Here is a 20522-nt window from a genome sequence, read left to right as displayed (position 1 = left end):
CAACTACACTTTGCAACTGTAAGCCACTGAGATCGGGGGGGGGTGTTTTGTTACTACAGCATCACCTGACAAAAGCTGGCTATTACAAACTGCAACCATAACGTTTAACCCACTTTGCCATTTTAACTTATCTGTAGGTAGATAAACCTAACAGATGTCATAAACAACCCCTAGGGGAGGCTGATTTCACATTTCAGTATGAAAGAAATATGTGATAACTCAGCTCCAGGTTTGCCAGAATCAAGCAATGTGATGCAAAGCTATCCTATGTTCTGTATCAGCAATTAATGCATAGATGAGAGAAGAAGGGAATCGAGAGAACAGAAAGCAGCCAAATCAGAAGTCTATAAAAACGGTAACTACATGACGTAGGGTCACTGTACCAAGACCACAAGGAGCTGTCATCCCACTGGAGAATCTGGGGTCATTCTATGTCCAGAGACTGGGGAGCAAGCATATGGGTATGGATCAAAGTACAGATAATGAAGTCAAGGTATAGTCATCCATCTGAAACAACAGAATGACCTCAGTTTGGTTCTGATGGAAAAGAATGAATAGAATTTCATTTGCCATTTGGGCTATCAAAACTCATTACTTCTAAGTCCACCTAAGCTGAACAATAATATAATTGCTTCACCAATTTGGAAGTTCTGGTTTTAACTGTTTTCTATTTTAATTAAAATACACATAATAAATTTTAAAAATAGGTAATTCTTCGCAGCTACAATGCACAGGGCTCATTATATTAGCCCTGTGGAGTCACAACAAGAAGGAATCCTTGCTCTCAAGAGAAGGAAGTATTAGAGACCATCTTCTATACCTGTGTTCTGCAGTCATTAAATAAACACAAGCCCACACCTTTGGGGAAAAAAAGATATCAGCTAAAACAATTTTTTTAAAAGATACAACTGAAACACTGACTCATAAATGCTTTTAAATATCTTTTCAAACACAGAATGGATACAGTCATTGAATACAACTGCTAATCAAAACATTAAGTAAGCATGAGAAGGGAAAAAAGAATTAATAAAGTTACCGCTTTTTGAGGACCTACTATGTGCTGGGCTATTTATGCATATTATCTCATTTAATCTGCATAGCAAGTCAGTGGCACAGGCATTATTACCTCCATTTTATACATGAAGAAACTGAGGTTAGGAAACTGAGAGAGGTTAGGTTACTAGTCTAAGGCAGCACACCTAGTATATGGCAGTCAGGACCCATTGCATGCTGGCTCCAAACCCCCTGCCCTTCCCGGTATCAAATGGCATCGTTCTAGAATTTCGTCAGCCAGGCAGATTTTTCTCCTTAACATTTAAATTGTCTTATTCAAGGATTTTTAAAGAAGACATTTAAAGTTATTTTTGTCATCTGTTTCAACATGTCACAATTCCTTAAGCCGAGAATCTATTACTGTTACTTCACCCAAATATCTCGTGACACAAATTAAGCCTCTTTACTCCTTCCATGTCATCCAAGTAACACTTCTTATAGAAGTAGTCACATACCTAGAAGAGACAGTTTGTCTTTATGTAGAAACTAAGAAGAAACTGCAAGAAAATCTGCATGAAAAAGAATCACCTCGCAAACAATTTCAGATGATCTCCATATGGTAGTTCTACTAATTTGGGCGCTGCACCACCGTTATTGTTATTAATAAAGTTACATTTAGGTGTTGGGGTAGATTGGGCCAGCGGTGGTGAACAGTTGCAACCATTTTCTTCAGCCATAAAACTTGTCAGATTAGTGGTTTTATGAGTATACAAAATTTTTATACATTTGAAATACTGACAAAAAGAGCAGTACCTAAAACGACAGTGAACTGCAGACAACCCTTGTACAGGAAAGCCTGTTCGATTAGAATTCCACTAGTCCGAAATACACAATAACTTGGACCCAGTGTATTATTCATTCAGGATTAAAAAGCTGACAGTAAACACTGTACCCATTGCACCTGTTGGAGACCACACACACATATATGCATATATGTATAAATCACAAATATTTTAAGATTGGAAAGGACCTCAGAACCCATGCCCTATAATTCTGTTACTGAGAGACATCAAGATACTTCTGACAGGATGGTGGCCACAGGGAAGGACTCTGGAGCCAGACTGCCTGGGCTAAAACCCCAGCTCTGCCTGCACTGGCTGTGGGACTTTGGGCAAGGTACTCTATACCTTTGTTTCCTTCTCTATAAAATGGGGAATAACAGAACCCGCCTCACAGGTTAGGAAGATTAAATGAGATGTAGTTCATGTAAAGGGCTCACTACACTTAGTGATATGTAAAAAACACTAAGAAACTCTGAGGCCAGATGGGCTGAGTGCCCTTCTAAGGAGATCCTGCCATTAAATGTCAGAGCAACATCCTGGGGCACCTGACTCTGTCAGTCTTGTGTGTTTGAAAACGTTTTTAAAAATCCATTTTCAACAGTCCACAATGAGAAAAGTCCACTAATTTTTTCCTGACAATGTAGCCTCATCCAATTCCTTCTGAATCAAAATTACTTCTAAGAACACTCTAATTAAATTACAGACAGAGAATCTGACACAGGTTTACGCTAACTTAGTCAGTTTTTCAAAAATACCTATGAAACACTTATAATTTACTGTTTCGAGTCTAATATTTGATACTATCCTCTTCTCAGTGGTTCCATTCTCTGAAACTCCCATTTCTCATAGGGATTTTTTAAGTCTCCGCTGCCCCCAACGTGTGGACATCTGGAACCACCTTGCGTTCTTCCTCTCTTCCCAGGCCGGCCGGCCCCTGCCCTTCTCTGAGACCTTCCTCCCTGAGCTCACCCCCTCCCTCCCTCCCCTCCGCAGTGAGAGCATTCAGTCTCTTTCACTCCCACTGCCCTCCTCAAGGAGAGTCCTCTAAAGCAGCTGACCATGGTGGGGAGTGGGTGAGGAAGGACAGACTGGGAGTGGGTGAGGAAGGACAGACTGGGAGTCTGGGGTCAGCAGATGCAAACTAGTACATACACAGTGGGGAAAAAAGGAGGTCTTACTGCATAGCCCAGACAACTATATTCAACATCCTGTAATAAACCAGAAGGAAAAAGTATATACACACACACACACACACACACACACACACACATCTATATATATATATATATATATATATATATACACACACACACATATGTATTGATATAACTGAATCCCTTTGCTGTACAGCAGGAATTAACACAACACTGGAAATCAACTATACTTCAATAAAATAAAAAATAAACCAGTCGACTGTGGACCCCTCTCTTCTGGCTCCCACCTCTCTGCACGGGCTGCCTTCCCTCCCACTGGCCCTGTGGGTCCTCAGCCTATGTGCTCCCTCCTCACTCTTACTGGATCATCTTGTCCAATCTCATGGCTGTCACTATGTATGCTGACAACTCCCAAATCTTTATTTCTGTCCTCTCCTTCTTCCTAAAGGTCACTACCATACAGCAAACTTCCCGCAGGCAACTCGAGACCTGCACGGCCCACAGGCGTTCCAAATGGAACCCTGTAAAATCTAAACACTCCATCCTTCCCCAGTCAGCTTGCCCCTCCTCCTATGCTCCCTACCTCATCACACAACCTCAACAGCCTGGAAGCATCTTTGGCCCCTCACCCTCCCTCATTCCCCCAACCAGTCAGCGAGTTTTCCAGTGTAATCTCCTGCACCAGGGGTTCCCAAGCCCCAGGCCGCAGACCCCTGTTAGGAACCGGCCGCACAGCAGGAAGTGAGCAGCGGGCTAGCGAGCAAAACTTCATCTGTATCTACAGCCGCTCCCCATCGCTCGCGTTACCGCCTGAGCCCCGCCTCCTGTCAGCATCACGGTGAGCTGTATACTTATTTCATTATATATCACTATGTAATAATAATAGAAATAAAGTGCACGATAAATGTAATGCGCTTGAATCATCCCGAAACCATCCACCCCCCCCCGCCCCCAGTCCGTGAAAAAACTGTCTTCCATGAAACCGGTCCCTGGTGCCCAAAAGGTTGGGGTCCGCTGCCCTACACACTTTTCTAGTCATCCCCTTCCCTCCATCCTCCCTGCCTGACCTGATCCTCCAGACGTGGCCCATCACAGCCACCAGACTCACCCATGCCAAATGCCTTCCAGAAATAATAAAATGCAAGTGCGACCATTTTGTTCCCCTGTTCAAACGGCAGGCCGTCACCTAAGGGGAAATGTCCAGGCTCCTCGGAATGCCACCCAAGGCCCTCCACACTCCAAACGCCTCTCCTGCTGCTGCCTACCTGGAATGCTTCAGACCCACAACCCGCCTGAATTAGTCGCTGCTACCATCACGACACGCTATTTTGCACCTCTTTGCCCTTGCTTACATTGTTGCACCTGGCACACACCCTGCTCCCCGACTCCTAGCCTAACTCCTGCTCACCCTTGAAAACTCAAATCGAATGTCACGTTCCCCAGGAAATCTTCCCTAAAACTCCACAATGCACAGGGTACCCTTTTATGCACTCCGCAGGATTCCCTATTAGAGCAGGTAAAAAACCTACTGAGATTATTTGAAAGAATCTGTTTGAGGCTTACATACACAGACACCGAGGGCTAAAAATGTGGCGTTTACTTCTGTGTCTGGCTTAATAAGTAGTTGCTCATCTCAACCCAGAAACCTATAAATCTAGAAAAGGAGGGTTACGAAGAGCAGCTTAAGGCATCCATACTGTGTCACATTATTGTATATAATATTTCAGGACACTAAAATATTATTTTTGTCCTGCTGAGGGGTAACAGTAAAGAACCGAAATTAACTTGCGTAACTAATTTTCTACCTAAATATTAGAAACGGAAATACCATAATCCCTCCCTTTTTCGATGATACATATTTAATTTCCATACTCAGAACTTGTTAACTCAGCCTTGGCGTTTTAATTCAAGTTGCAGCGGTTGGGGGGAGGGCCAGGTGGTAGGTAAAATTCACCGCTTTCCCAGAAGATACTTTTCTCAGGTATCACTGAGAATAAGTTTACATACTTATTATTTATATATATTATATAAATTATTATAATATTAAATATATTATCTATAAGTAATTATTATATATATAAGTATAGATATACACGTATGCTTTTCTCAGGTATCAATGAGAACAAGTTTAATACTCTACTTATCGAAAAACAAACACACACTCTAAAGGAAAGTCACCCCAAAGATTTAGTTCTCAGAAGCCAAGCCATATTCTAGGGAAGGATCTATCTTTAGTGGAAAAAACACAAATGGGAGAGTCCACGTGGTTCCAGCTGAGCGGCCCCCTCCGGCACACGGACAGTTCTTCTGAGAAGGACTCGGCCCTGCAAGCAACATCTGTGCTGAGCTCCAAATATCACGAGCAGCCGATGATCGGGGCGCTCAGGAATAGCATGGGCCTTCCTGCCTCACCCCAACCTGAGCCCAAACAACGGGAGCCAGGTGAAGGCTTCATCCTGGACTGACACAGCCAGCCTTACAACTGGTATACCAGGGTAATACAGTAAACCACCGGACTTTCCACCAAAGAGGGAAGGCTGTTGAATACGGACGTTAGCTGAAGTAGTGTGCTTTCCCCATCAGCAGTATGCTGATGCTGCGGCCTGCTTCCTCAGGATGACAGACAGCTTAACACAGAGTGTCTCTAAAGCTACACGCTCTCATCCAGGGAATCCTCATTTCCACCACTGCTATGGACCAGGAGAGCGGCGAAACAGCACATTTCAGAAAGTGGAGGGACCAACCCATTCCGGACCCAGAGCCTCTATTTCAGTGAACTGCAGAGTCCATGGCCAGTGGAGACACCTGCCCCCTCAGCCTGTAAAGCCCTCAACCTCCAACAGCGCTTTCCTCCTCAGCAACTCTGAGAAATGACACCAAAGGGCTCCCTGCCGTGGAGTATGGCTGGTATGAAAGGGAGCAAGCTGGGCCATGCTGACAGCCTATCTCCTTAGTCAAGCCCCAATTCTGAATAACAAAGTTCAGAATTTAGCTGATGGCCAGCAGTTGCTCTTTTGTTCTGAAGGAACTCTTGGGTGTGCCTTCTTAAGACCCAACGGAAAACCACTAACTCTGAGAGACCCCTTTGGGGGGAAGTTGCGCAAATCACCTGACTATTCCGTTATCTGTATCATTACTGAGAGTCAATAAACAGTGTTTTCTCCAGTGTGAGAGAAAATACATTAATTTGATGACATTGACACCAGTACAAACCAAAGCAATAACCAAACACATGCTTTCCTTACAAGGGGTCTGATCTACCTCCATGCTTGAGGGCAAGAGTTTCCCTCTCACCTGTTCCCAGTCAGAAAGAAAAGTTACATGGAATGCAACATCGCCTATTTCACGAAATGGTTAAACACAATTAGTCAGATAACATAATGGATTATGAGGTAGAAGGCAATATCACAGCCACTAAAAGCACAAATGCAAAGCATTGCACCAAACCACAGGCTAAAAACCTATTGCGAACACTTCCTCTGTGGGTTCACATGTGTCTTGAGGCTGCAAGATTTAAAGGAGTCACTATCGTTCCTTAAAAGTCAGCTGTTTTCCCAATCTGAAATGGTCACAACTGTGTAAGCCCAACCTATCTTGCTCTTATCAGCCACAGTCTTCCATGCCTATCTCAGAGAATGGAAATGTGTGTGTGTGCGCGTACGCACACACACGCGCACTCACACACACGCACACACACACACACGCACACACACGCGCCCTCATTAAGAAGATAAAGTAAATAAACTTCCCGCCAATCTCACAGCACAAAGTCAACCGCGCTGTATTTACTCACATAATCAGTGCCATCTGCACTTATTCTTCTAATGAAGTAGAAATGGAAATTAAACATGGAAACTGCAGCTAAGTCTGACCACCTGAGGGACTCGGGGCACTCCGTGGTGGGGAAGAGGGAGAGGTGGCCGGCAGTGCTGGGAGAGAAGGTCCCCATCGGAGGCTCTGAGCCCACCAGGGGTTCCACCAGGAGCTGAGCTGCAATTTCTTTTAGGACACTGGGAAAGTTGCAATTTGCAGCTATGGCCACAGGGTCGTGCAGTAATTCTGCAAAACAGTTACCCCCCTCTCCCACCACTGCCACCTCCCTGCCCCACCCTACCCCCAGTTCCCTGCCAAAGAGAACGGGGACATTTGGTCTGAGTCCTGGGCACCTAGAGGAGTGCTTGTGAGATTCCCGACAAATCCAGAGTGTTTCTAAGACTCTGAATCCAGTTACTCTCGGCACTGGCTCCTGAAGAAGGAGGACTCCGTCTCTGAAGGGCTGACAAGAAAAAGTGATTAGCCTATTCATTACAAACTTTGTTTACTTAGGTTTTTATGTTTACTTCCCACTATATCCCCACTAGGATACAATTAACCACCCCCTCACTCATCAAAATTGTATTAGAAAGACTCACGAAAATAAAATAAATGCTGCATCGAAATGTAACCTCCTGGCACTGTGGAATTATCATGTTATTATACAAAGCCTCCTCAAAATAAAAAGAAGAAGATGAGGAATTTTTAAAGAGCTTCTTTTCAAAGGAATTTTTATCCTTTTAATTCTTGCTACTCAAGGTTTTGTCTATGGACCAGCAGTTATACCTGGGCGCTGGTTAAAAATGCAGAATCATAGCCCTACCCTGGACCTATTAGATCAGAATCTATATCTTATCAAGATCCCTAAGTTACCTGGATGCACGTTAAAGTTTGAGAAACGCTGGCCTGAGTGCTAGGTAAGCATATGGACCTTCGTTTTCAAAACTGTTTTCTAAGCCCTAAGTCTTTTCTTCCTCTCAAGATACATTTTAAAGAAAAACAAATATATTTTGACATTTGAAAACAAAACAGACAGATTATTTCCCAGAACTGGTGATGATCCACTAGAGTAACGCCTTTTTCTATCTAAACTGCCAGGTAACTAATTAACATTTCAATGAACATTGCCGGAAAATTTGGTCTGTCACCTCATAACTCAGGTAAAAAATGCAGGTACGACACGAAAAACTTAACTAAGACTAACAGACTCGTACTGCAGCACTCCAGAGGATTTTTGGAAACTAATTTCCTGTCATAAAAAAAAAAAGGAAAAATAAAATTATTTCAGCTCAAGTTAAGCATGTAACTCTAAACTGAGTTGCTATGATAGCGTGGTCTCCAAATTACAGTCACTGTTGTTTACCTCGGCTAACAAGGAGCCTCCTGAGAAGAAATTACGTAAGGAAGCCTAAGCACCCTCCCACGCCTTTCTCCACATGTGAGTGGAGAAATTGCAGAGGGGAAAATACACAAGTGAAGACAATTAATGACTCTGGCTCTCTTTGATTCCCGCTCCCCTGTGATGGGGATGATCATAGACTTCTGAAGGTGGAAGGACTCAGGCGTAACTTCTTGCTGCTGGCCCACTTACTCTGGAAAGCTCTTTCTACGAAGTCCCCGGCAGGGGGTCTACAGCCTCTACGGACAGGTCATTGTTACCCTCTGAGACAGCCTTGTCACACCACCGTTAGATAACCTCACACCCACTGACTTACTTATATCCTTGGACAACCCAGCAAAACACCTGGAAACACTCGGGGGCCTCTATCACATCCCCAGGTGTTAGTTTCCATAGACTAAACCCATTAAGTTTCTTGGATAGTGTGGTATCCTCTCATCCTGGTATAACCGTGTTATTTTGTTTCTGTTGAAGCTAAATTATGATTAGCCTGACATAATTTAATGAGACCCACAGAGCCAAATGAAGTCATTTGATGCAATGGGTGGTAATTCAATACATTCTTGGTGAAACATCAACGATTATGTAATGGTTAATATATCTACATTTGTTACTACTACAACCATAAGTAAGGGCACATTTGTCTTCTCAACTATGACGTACAACTAAGAAAAACTATCAGCCTCTACTCAAAAATGTCCCTGGGTCCCATTACCAGGAACAGAACTCTGCACCAGATGGATGCCCTGACCCAACGTGACCTTTCTGCATCCTTCCTTGTTTATGATAAAGAGACGTTTTGAAGGAAGCAAAGGGTATAAAAGAACTGCATTTGGCATTCACAAAGCAATTGACACTTTTATTACTTAACATCACAACCTTATGAGGTAGGCCAGTATAAGTGCTGTTGTTTTATAAGTGATTAAGCCAAGACTGAGAATAGGAAATGAGAACGATGGTGAGCTGCCCAGGGCCAAACAGAAGGGGAGGCTGCAGCCAACTGAATTCAGAAACCTCAATTAAATTCCCAAACAAAAGAGAACAGGCAACACTGAAAATAAGTTTTATGGATTTCACTCTGAAACAAAACAAGGAAACATTATGTTACCACTAAATGATATTTAAAATCGTCTTTTATGTCCTTGATTTTGCCACCAAGGCTTTAGTCCCAAAATACAGAAAATTTAAACAGGCAAACTTATTCCAGGTTGAAAATTCCATTTACACAGGAAAAGAAAATCTTGCATTTCATTTTCAGAGGTTTTTTTTTTCTTAATTTGACTGTTACTTTAACCAATATTATGCCAAAGGGCCTTGTTCAAGTTGCTAAATTTAAAGTGGCATAGATTAGACCCATTCTGGTTCACAGGGACATTCTCCCGAAATAGATTTTCAGCATTTTATAAGCCTCCTACATTTTCACAAAAGAGACTCTGGAACACAGGAAAGAATTATTTCCCCACACACAATACTCACGTTCATCGTCATCAAAAGGCACTTGGTTAAGACTCATCTGCACATCCAGCGCGCATCCTCCCTGTTATCCTGACACCGAGCTTGAGAGCTTGAGCCCTCAACCTCGATGACCTGAATTAACAAATCCCCCGCCAGCTTTTTCCAAAACACACCACCCACGGTACCACAAGTGGAGGCACGCCTCAGCTCCCGGCCCCCAGCACTTCACGGCTTCCCATCCACACGTCCTTACCTCCTCCACGATGGCCATCAGCCCCTTCAGGGAGGCAACCCTCCCGCCCGGCCCTGGAAGCCACTCTGCTGGAAACATTCTCATCCCTGCACCTGGGGAAGCCCTTTGCCACGCGGTGGGCGTGTTCTGGGGCTCTCGGCCAATGATGGCCACCGCAGCCAAACAGTCCACCACTTCGGGCCAATGAGAACGAGCGGGGCCAACGGGGCTAGACCTATGGGCTCCAGGACGCCTGGCGCTCAGGCCACGCCCAGTGAAGGTGATAGGCCCCAGGTGCGTCTCTCCTATGCTCCGTGTTCTGGCAAACTACTTTCACCCCTACGGGCTGATGAAAGGGATAGGGGTAGGCCTTAAAATGTTTGCTTTGTTGGGGCTGGAAGGAAGGGCTAATAAGGGTCAAGAATAGGGATCAGGGCAGTTGTCTGACTCTACCCCGGGGAGCCTAAGGAGGCCTGGAAGAAGGCGACTGACTTGCAGAGAACCCAGTGGGTCAGCAGGCACTACTGGAGACGAAGTTGTTAGTGCCTCCACCTGGCTCCCCTTCCCCCCACAGGAGTGCAGGACATCTTCCCCCTGAGTTAGTTAATAACTTCATCTTCACCCAACGAGCTCCACGCTTTATTTCCTCCTTATTTCTAGCCACGGCCTTCGCTCCACATGGACTTTCCTCCTTTTTATTTTCTCTTTCTGAAAGTCCACTTCTCCAAGAGGCGTTTCACAGGCCTCTCAGCCCTAAAGGTCTCTTCCCTTCCCAACAGGATGCGCCCTCCCCCCCCCCCTCAAATGGGCAGCGTCAGCTTTGTACAGCAGATATGGATGTGGACGGCTTATTCTCCTACCAGTTGCTCGCAAACGCTGTTTCCTATGCGTCGCTAGTTTCTTTTTTCCCCTAAACTACAGGTTTCAATCCATGGATGGGGAATTTTTAAAAAAAAAGAATAGAAAATATCAAAGTACACCTCCCATAATATGGATAAGTGTTATTTCATGACACTTGTTTCAGTTATGTGTGCACACAAATGATGTGGTGGGTTGCAATGTTAAACATACTTGTTACTGTGAGTCATGGTATAAAACGTTTGAAAGCTACTGCTCTCTGGTACCTAACCTAGAGGGATGCCTAATGCTCTATGAATGCTTGCTGAATTGAACAAATTGGTGAGTATGATACAATCCACTTATTACAACTTCAAAGGTTCCACTTTGAAAGAATATAAAGTATAATGTCTCCTGGAACAAAAGTAAATGGATTCTGGGCTATGTGAAGCTATGGGGCAATGGGGCGGGGGAGCAGTAGAGAGGGATCTGAATATTTACTATTTTATTTCAACAGACTTTCTCCCCAGTAACTAACATGTGTCTATATTTAAGGGAGATTAAAAACAATTTTGACCAAGTTCACTGTGGAAAGCTTTTCTCGTTCACTGAAACCACCTCATGATTACAAAGTTCTGCATCTTTAAAATATTTGGTATAGGTAATTCCACCATGATTCATAAAAGGATCTTTCAGAGACACCATGAAAGCCTTTGTTCCAGTTCTTTCTTTGCCCAAGATGCCGCTATGTCCTCTCAATACCCCACCCCCACCGTCTGTAAAAATCCCATTCATCTTCCAAGGCTTAGTTCAAAGGCCACCTTTTCCACGGAAGCCTTTTTTTTTTTTTAAACTCGATTTTTCCTCTTTCCCTCCTCCACCACCCACCCCAGTCCCAAATATGGTCCTTTTCACTTCTGAATCACCAGTGCTGAAACGTTTTTATACTTGTGTACTTGTCTTACCCCCACTAGACAATAACACGCACAACCCATGGTTTACTCTTCTCTGTATCCGCTGTGGCAACCAGCATGAGGTCTTGTATTTAAGAGATGATCAATAAAATTTGTTAAGTGAATAAATGAAAGCAACTGTTACCCTGTTCAAAGGGATGGTCATTATTTTAAAGGCCCTGAGGAAGGGCGCACATGCCCAGCAGCTGATCAAAAGCTGGTGGCGAACAGAAAGAGCAGCCAAGGGGATAGAGGAGGAGTTTGAGAAGGGGTCCTGCTCCTCTCGTCACCCGCCCACGTAAACTTACTGAATCCCCAGCTCTTCAGAGATTCGGCTCTACTGAATGAAACTAGGGAGCCGGCTATAGAATGAAAGCCTCCACCTTGTTCCAAATTCTTCATTCGTACTTCAAACCAGAAATGGAAGTGGAATTAGAGGTGGGAATTAGGGCAACCCTTCTCAATTTTAAGGCGTGGCTGAAAAGAAAAGTTGAAACAGCCATCTGGATAATTCCGGCTCAAAATCTCCCCCTCCACCTTGAAAAATAACTACGGGAGTTTCTGGAGGGCAAGGAAGGAGGGGTAAGGGTGTGCAAGGAAGCAGAGGAGATTAAATTCAATACTACTGAGCTTTTCTCTTCGTGTTGTCTATACAGTCATTTGGGGACACTTCCAGTGACCACTAGACTAAGCTAGCTCAGATTCAAAGCCACAGTCACAACTAACAAACTGCAATTTGTTTTTTTGGAAAATGATGCCCACCAATGAGAAAAAATTGTTTGTTAAAATACCATTTTCCTTTGCCATTCATCTGTACCTTCCCCCCACACACACAAAAGAAAAGTGTTCTTCTAAAAGGGATTAAAGAAAGAAGGCTTTAGTAGTCTCTATTTTAAATTTATATACATTTTAGAAGTTAATTCAAGTAGGGCAGCAGATGTAATTTCCTAAATCATGGTATTGTTTCCAAATCTTTAATTTTAAATTAATATAATTAAGGGCTCTGACCTTCTCTTTCTTTTATATTTTAGCAGAACCTTAATTTCCAGTCCATCAAGGTTTTGTTTTGTAATTAATTTCAGAGCTGCTCTCATAAACTGGGAATACATCTGCAATACTATAGAAAATATGCTGGATTTGAAGTCAGAAAACTGAGTTTTGAAATTAATGCTAGGTTCAAATATGGCTTCTCCACTTCTAGATGTGTGACCTTGGGCAGGTCACCTGATCTTCCCCACACTCAATTTCCCAATCTGTAAAATGGGAATAACAATAGTTATTGCTTGTTTCCTAAGGTTGCTATGAAGATTAAATGAACTAAGACATGCATTGTACTTAGAACAGAGTCTGGCTAAGTATTTGGTAAATGTTAGTTTTAAAATTCCGCTGTCATTTGTTTTATGGTCTCAGTAAAGTCATTTTGCAGTTCAAAGCCTCCATTTCCTTGTCTGTAAAATGGGACTACTAACACTTACCACTTCTAGAATTGTTGTAAGATTCAAATAAGAAAACAATGGATATGAAAATGTTTGACCCACAGAAAGCACTCAAATGTTAGTTATTTGGGGTCACCTATAAGCTTAAAACCAAGCCATAATCTTAAAAACTTATAAAGTCAACCATAAAATTGAGTTAGAAAATACCATCCAAAAACTTCATCCATGACTGAGAAAATGTCCGGGTTAGAAATGCATACTCAAAGAGTTTGGTTTATCTTTAACTGATGAGACATATATAATCTCTTAGAAGATGTAAATTCTACATCTGCAAACTAGAAACACTCCCTCAGTCAAGCCAAACTGTCCTATTATATTGTAAGCAAGAAATCCTGCACAGTTTCATAAGACAAAGACAAACTGATGGATTGATCAAAATCTGACTGCATGTACAGTAGCTTCTTAAAAATGCTTTTTAAAATTTTTTTTTAAATAACAAAAGTACTGTAGCTAATATAAATTTCAAGTCAATTCAACAGGCATTTATTATGTAACTGTGCTCCAGGTAACCCAGCTGGGAACTAAAGATGCAGAGGGAAAGACAGCTCAGGCCTGTGCTGGAAAAGCCACAGACTACGGCTGATGATTTCAAAATATCACTCGTAAAAGTCATGAGGGCTTCAGTTTTGAGTCAGCAAGCAGACAAGCAGCCTAAAAACCTGCCGAAACAAAAAGTTCTTCCTTTTGACTGAAAATGTGACTTTTAAAAGCAAAAGTCAATTTTAAAGCACAGTTTCTACCTGCAAACCTACTGAATTTGTGCCAGAAACCAACATTTCTAAGTATAAACCTGTAAAGTAATAGGCATCTGTAAATGAAAGGCTGAAATAACCCCAGCAGCAGCAACACAGTAATTAGCGACTTTTATAAAGTAATAACATGTTTCATATTCTTTCTACACTGGCTCTTTGAAGTTTCCAGTGTAATGTATAAAAGTTTTATTACATTAGGGCCCATCCTTGTGTATTTTATAGGCACCAGCACTGTGCAGAGCAAGCTGTACTTACTCATCCTGGGATCTTTTTATAAGAAACTGCTCGATAATGCACTAGCTTTGTGTCCAGTTTAGTTAGTTACACCTGGCTTTAGACAGATCAGTCACTGGAAGCCTGCGGCATGGAAAATATACACGTTTCCACATATCGTATACGATCTGTAAATCAAAAGGCAGTTCAGCTTTAAAACTGCACACTGCATATTCATGTGCACACCACTTGCAGTTTTAGACACATGTGAACTCTTTACTGAATTAAGAAAAACGGGGGGGGGGGCGGGAACCAAACCTCAGCTCTACAATAAGCGATTACCAGGGGAAGAACAGAATGCAGTTAATATGCTTGTTCCACAGATGTTCATTCCCGTAAATATTAAACATAACACAAGTTCATCCAGGAATATGCAGGCGGTAATTTTACCACCTGAATAGGGCTGGTTGCAAACATTTAGGAGATTGGGGCGGTGGGGGGGGGGGGGGGACGGGGGGCGGGGGGTGGATAAGAGGGATGTGGAAACAGCCAATGGGATTTTTAACACACCCGCAACTAGAATTAAACTGCTTCCAGCGGCGCTTTACCTACAGTAGCTCCTCAATATGAGAACCCCGAGCCACAGAACCCCGAGGGCTCTTCCACAGCCTCCCGCTCCCCAGGCTGCGAGCTTTGAGCGCGGAATAAAGGGATACACGGGGCGCCGGTGGGCTGGAGCAGGGACAGGAGGAGTGTAACTGTGGCCAGGCGGGGTGTGAAGAAAGGGCTCAAAGGGACTGCAACCTCGAGGAAATGAGTCTCCCAGGGCCAGGGCCTTAGAATTCCCGCACGGAGAAGCACTCGCCCCCTGCCCTCGGGTTCACTTTCCATCTCGGGTGTTGAGAGAAAGGATGCGGCCGCCAAGACCCGGCGCAGACAGGCAGGAGGCTGGAGCATCCTCTAAGGGCACTACGCAGTGGCCACAACTCCAGAGGGTCGCTGGTGCGAACCGGGGGCCCTCGGAGAAAAGGGGGGGCGCGAATGGAGGGAAGGGAGGTGAGAGGGGCCAGGGGGCCGAGGGGTGGATCCCCCGGCATTAGTGACACGTTCTAGAAATCGGTTCCTTTTCTCTTCACGATTGCGCTCTGCCCCCGGCTCCCCAGATCACCGGCCCCCGGGCTGGGGCGGGCAGCACCGGGGAGAGGGGACGGGAAAGGGAGGCGAGAAGACGGGCGGGCGGCCCGGCCACCCCTCGGGGGAGGCGGGAAGGAGCCGGCGCGGCGGCCGCCCCCGACCCACCCCGCCCCCACGGCGGCCGGTCGCCCGAGCCCCCCGCCCAGGTGAGAGCGCGCGGGCCGCCGCGGTCGCCCCCCGCCGCTCGCTCGCTCGCTCGCTCGCGCCCGCCCGCCCGGCACGGGGACTCACCACAGCGACTCGAGGTCCCATTCCTGGAGCAGGGCTAAGTCGAAGCTGTCCATGGTGGGAGGTGTCAGCGCCGCCGCCGCCGCCGCCGTCGCCGCCGCCGCTGAGGCTCGGGCCGCCCGCGCGCTGCAACGAAAGGCGCTGCTCAAGGTGCATCCCGGCCGCTCCGGAGCGGCCGCCGCCCGCCCGCCCGCTGCCCGCTCCCGGCTCGGGGCTCCCGGCGCCCCCCTCCCCGCCTCTGGGCCGGCCGGGCTGCTGGCGGCGGCCGGCGCACTCACCCGCTCGCCGGCTCGCGCAGGCACACTCAGAAGAGAGCGGCGAGATCGCCGCCGCCGCCGCCGCCTCGCCCCCCCCACCCCCCGCGCCCGCCCCTCCTCCCGCCCTCGCGGCGGGCCGGCCCGCTCCAGCCGCCGCCGCCGCCGCCGCGCCGCTCCGCGCCCGCCCGCCTTTCTCCTCGGGGAGGCGCGTGTGCGCGGGCGAGGCCGAGACGCGCGCGCGCCGTGAGCCCCGCGCCGCGCCCGCCCCGCGCGCCCCTGCGCTCACCGCGCCGCTCCCCGGGTCCCGGCCGCTCGCAGGCCTCGTCGCCCAGCCTGCCGCGACCCCCGTGTCCCCGCTCCGCCGACCCTGGCCTCCCGGGGGCGCCCAGCGCGGTCCGGCGAGCGGGGGTGAGGGTCGGGCGGCGGCCCAGAGGGCCGGGATGCGGAGCTCGCCCGTCCTGCCGCATCTTCTGCCCCGGCCCCGCCCGGCCTCTCCCGGGTGCACGCACTTCTTGGGGGCCCCGGGCTGCCCCTGAGCGGCCGGGTGCCCCCGCGGGCCGGGTGATGAGGCGGCTGCTGACCTGGGTGGGTGCTGGGAGATGTCCCTGCCGCCCGCGGCGCGGAGAGAGTTGGCGATGCAGCCTGCAGCAGCGCCGTAAACAAACCGTTTAAAATATCTGGAGCCAGTAAGTTAAGTGAAATCAAGGGGATCAGGGACGAAACCTCTTCTGACGGGACCTCCAGTGTGGCCTGCAGTGGGGGTCCCCCCCTCTCCCGTCCTTCAGCTGGCCGGACCCTGGACACCCACCTCCTTTCTGTTTCTTTCAGGGAAGGGTGACAGGCCTCTGGGGGTAGAATGCAAACTTCCAGCCCTATCTGGAAGTCTAGAGAGCGGCGTATTGTCTGCTAGAAGGATGAAAGAGTGTCACTGTGGCCCCTAAAAATTAAGTTCTTATTATGACTACTTCCTTGAGTTTAAAGATCATTTCCCCCTCCCTTGCTTGTGTAAGTGCTGAGCCAAAACCCAGAACCCCTCTTTTGTCCCTGACTCTCTTCTCCTCTTGGCCACAGCTCTGGGAGCACGGCTCAGGATACCAAGGACTTCCTGGAGAGAGCAGTACAGGGCAGTGTAATATCCCATCCCTTGCACCCAACCGCAAGTCCCTGCCATAGGGAGACCTTTCTGGTGCTCTCCCCTTTGTTCATTCTAGGCAGGAAGAACCACTGCCTGGGGCTGCCAGAAATCTAGACCCTTGGGTAGAAGTCACAGGATCCCTCCATCTGGGGCAAGCTTATGAGTTACACTCCTCACCTCCCTGACCTCTGAATGAGGATTAACAAAGTCTGGAGCACATGTAGGAGAAGAAAAGACCAACAAGAATTCTTTCCTATTTGGGGTTGGCTTACAAAACAGTACCCCCCTTTCTTCCCCCAGCTCTGAAGCAGTCCTTCCTTTATTAGCATCCATAACTAATGTGCAAAAGATAAAACAGTAAATTAAGGCAGAGTTTGACGGAAGGGAATTTGCCTCAACACCGTTTAAGGGAAAGGAGTTGTTATTTTACAAGCTGGCAACTCCCAACCCCTGAAAACTTCCCTCATTAGTTGAAGGTAGTAACAAGGCTACAGAAGAACAAAGGGAATATTGATACAGGAGAAGGCACAGGTGTGAAGGACTGTCTTCCCAAATCCCAGTCTACGGTGTATCTGGAGAGACTTGGGGGGGGGGGGGGGGAGGAAGTCTGTCTTCTTAACATCTCCTTAGCATAAGCCTTGTTGTAAATTTTTGCTCTGGCAAAAGTGAGACGGCTGAGGCATCCAGACAGTGTTCCCAGGAGCAAAGGATGGGGGGCGGAGGGTGAAGGAGAGCTAGAGGAACAACCCCTCTCTGGAAGAACTGCAAGTTCCACTTTCCCAACAAGACATGCATCCTGTCCCTGTGCTCAGGGCTGCCGGCCGGGAAGCCTCTCCAGAAAGGAGACCTCCCACCCCTCACAGAGATCTGGCTTTCCTTCCCTTTCCACCACATCTGTTTATACAACGCAGGAAGGCTGAAGAGCAAACAGAACCATGTTTACTGGGACTCCCATCCTGGGCCAAAGCTCAGGATACAGATTTGCCCTCACTGTGGAGGCTGAGGATAAATAGATCATCCTGGAAAAGGAAAGGGAGAAAGCCCTGGGGCTACAGAGCTGGCAGAGTGGTTAGCTCATAAGAGGCCTCACCCCCAAAGCCGTGTAGGAATGGGTAGATTTCTATTTGAATGTAAACACGGTGCCTCTTGTTAATGCATGAGTATACTCCAGCCTAAAGCAATTTCACTGTGGGTAATAAACATTTTCAGTTTGGGGCCTCTAACGTAGGGGAAGTTACATGAATACTTTTATTTTCAGTTTTTGTGTATGGTCTCCAGTTGGAGAATAAGGCCTTTTGAAGAAATCCAAGTAATATTGTAGATGCCATTTTTGCTAAGTTCTCATGGGAAGAAATTTAAATTTACAGGTAAAATGTAGAACAATTAATGAGAGCCTTTATAGGGTGATCTTTTTATTATTATTATTTATCTGGTTTATTAAGATGTTCCCATTATCCTCCAGCCCCTACACATACCAAAACAAGCAGCCCCTACACATACCAAAACAAGTTAACCTAGAGGTCAAAATTTTAAATCCTTAATAAAAAGCACCACAAAAAAAAAAAAAAAGGATTGGACTTCCTGGGATTCAAAGGCCAGAACTAAAAGGGAGGATTTTTTTTTTTTTTTTTTTTTTTTTTGCTAAAGGAGTAAGAGACAACCTGAGTTAAAAATAAAAATAAAAACTGGTGTTTCCTGTGAAGCTGATGTAGCTTCTGTGCATAGTAAAGGCCTTCAGGCTGGAGGCCTATCTCCCTCCGGGGATAAATGAGGCAATACTACAGAAAGCTACACGAAAGTGCCCAGCTCTGGAGAGCCTCTGGGGGAGTCAGCTAAACCAGAGGGGCTGCTGGGCTTCCTAGGTCAGGTTTGTTTGTTTAGGCTACATCTATGAAGGAAAGGGACTAAGAGATGAATCCTACTCGGTCTGAGGCAGATACACAAGTGCACTTAGCTAGGGCCCCACTCACATTCTGCCAGCCTGGAATTGGAAACCTCCTAAGTAGACCCAGAAGCAAATCTGTGGCATCCAGCTAAGATCTCCCTGCGGATACGAATTGAGAGACGAGAGACCTTACATGGCTTTATTAATTCAGGCCTTATTCTGAAGACCTGGCTGCAACTCAGAGGTTTTTTGTGACCAAGTGGGAATTTTCCTTTTACAATCCCACCATTCCCCTGGAAGGATATACCTGGCCAAAAGACAGCTGTGCAGGTGGTCCTGCTGGAAGGTGATGGGAGCCCTGCTCCGCCTCCACCAGCACTGTTTGTCACCACACCCTCCCTCCTGTTCCAGCAAGACTGCGGGCAGCATGCAGTCTGCTTTCTCCTTCCTGAGGCTTCTTGGATGTTCATAATTGTATCTAGGGATTGCAGGATCAGCCCTCTAGGCTTTCTGCTTGCAAATGACATGCTAATATGTCGAGCCCCAGGACAGCCCGGGTTTTAATCCACCTAGGAGTTCGACAGTCTTCAGCCCTTTCCTCTCCACTGCTCTCTTAGAGTGGTTCTAGCCCGGGACCTAAGGTGCCTTTCTTTTTCAATTTTTTTCATCATTCACCAGGTCCTGAGCAGATGGTGTGGCTGTGCTGGCTGTCATCACTCCTCCTATGTTTCCATGGAAACGTGGGGCATAGGGACCATCTCTGCCTTGGGCTCTCTGGCAGTATCCTCTGGCGGAGAACTTCAGCACTCTGGCCCTCCCCCTTGCCTGCCCACATTCTGGAGGGTTTAAGAATGTGCCGCCAGGGTCATTTGTGAGATCATCCAAGGACATACTCCCCAAGCACGGTTGTGAACTGGCTTGAAAAGGGAGGGGAGAAGGAGGGGTGCCAACACCCCAGTTGTATGGCTGAGGCCAATTTGCAATGGTGGCATATTTGGACTATCTGTCCCCTCAGCTGGATTCCATAATCGCTGATTATTGCCCAGATGTCAAAAGAGATACTCCTAAGGTTGTATCTGCTCATCAGGTACGGGATATTTAATGAGTATAACAATGTTACTGATGGTTATGTTTTACTGACATTCCACCCCCTCCATGAGGAGTCTTTTTTTTTTTTTTCAACAAAACCGTGTTTTCCCTAAGGAATGTACCTTCCTCAAAGTTTCCAACATCCTCCTGCCTACATAATTCACTTATATAGCTACTAAGACATTAATTAGATTCAGAAGTCTGTAGAAACAGCAGAGCTGGGCAGGTCAGAGGCCAGACAGGGCAGAGAAAAGAGTGGGGAAAATGACCCTTGGGAGAGGGTAAGGAAGCAGAGGGAAATTTTTCATGCCATTCAACAACCAAACAAGACAAAGATAATTTCAAAATGTGGTCAACTACCATAACATTGTTTAGAGAGTTAAAGTATTGTCCAATTAAAGAGTCCTTTTTTAAAAAAAAGTTGATTTGGTAGAAGAATTCTATGCATATATGTCTTTGATGTTAGTTGCTCCTTATACATCTGCTACAAAAGACTAGTGTGTGAAGCTCACTACATTTTTAAAAAGGAAAGAAACAAAGCACTTGTACTGAAAATGAAAAAGCAGGCAGAAAAGGCATAGGCGATTCATAAAAA

The 20522-nt window shown here is 46.3% G+C and overlaps 1 protein-coding gene across 1 annotated transcript in view; it reads right to left on the bottom strand.

Annotated features, from left to right (window-relative positions):
* AFF3 (ALF transcription elongation factor 3) overlaps positions 1 to 19729 on the bottom strand; it is a 556703-nt gene extending 536974 nt beyond the window's left edge. The window contains exons 1-4 of the mRNA XM_065891597.1: positions 19514 to 19729; positions 18924 to 18997; positions 15806 to 16495; positions 15565 to 15687 (exon numbers count right to left, since the gene is read on the bottom strand). Of these exons, the coding sequence (XP_065747669.1) occupies positions 15565 to 15687; positions 15806 to 16495; positions 18924 to 18997; positions 19514 to 19729 (1103 nt within the window). The remainder of the gene's footprint in view (positions 1 to 15564; positions 15688 to 15805; positions 16496 to 18923; positions 18998 to 19513) is intronic.
* Positions 19730 to 20522: the final 793 nt, after the last annotated feature.

This window comes from Phocoena phocoena, chromosome 14 (assembly GCF_963924675.1).
Source record: "Phocoena phocoena chromosome 14, mPhoPho1.1, whole genome shotgun sequence".
Taxonomy (NCBI): domain Eukaryota; kingdom Metazoa; phylum Chordata; class Mammalia; order Artiodactyla; family Phocoenidae; genus Phocoena; species Phocoena phocoena.
The sequence above is the reverse complement of the archived record's forward strand: the minus strand, read 5'-3'. Positions and strand labels throughout refer to the sequence as shown.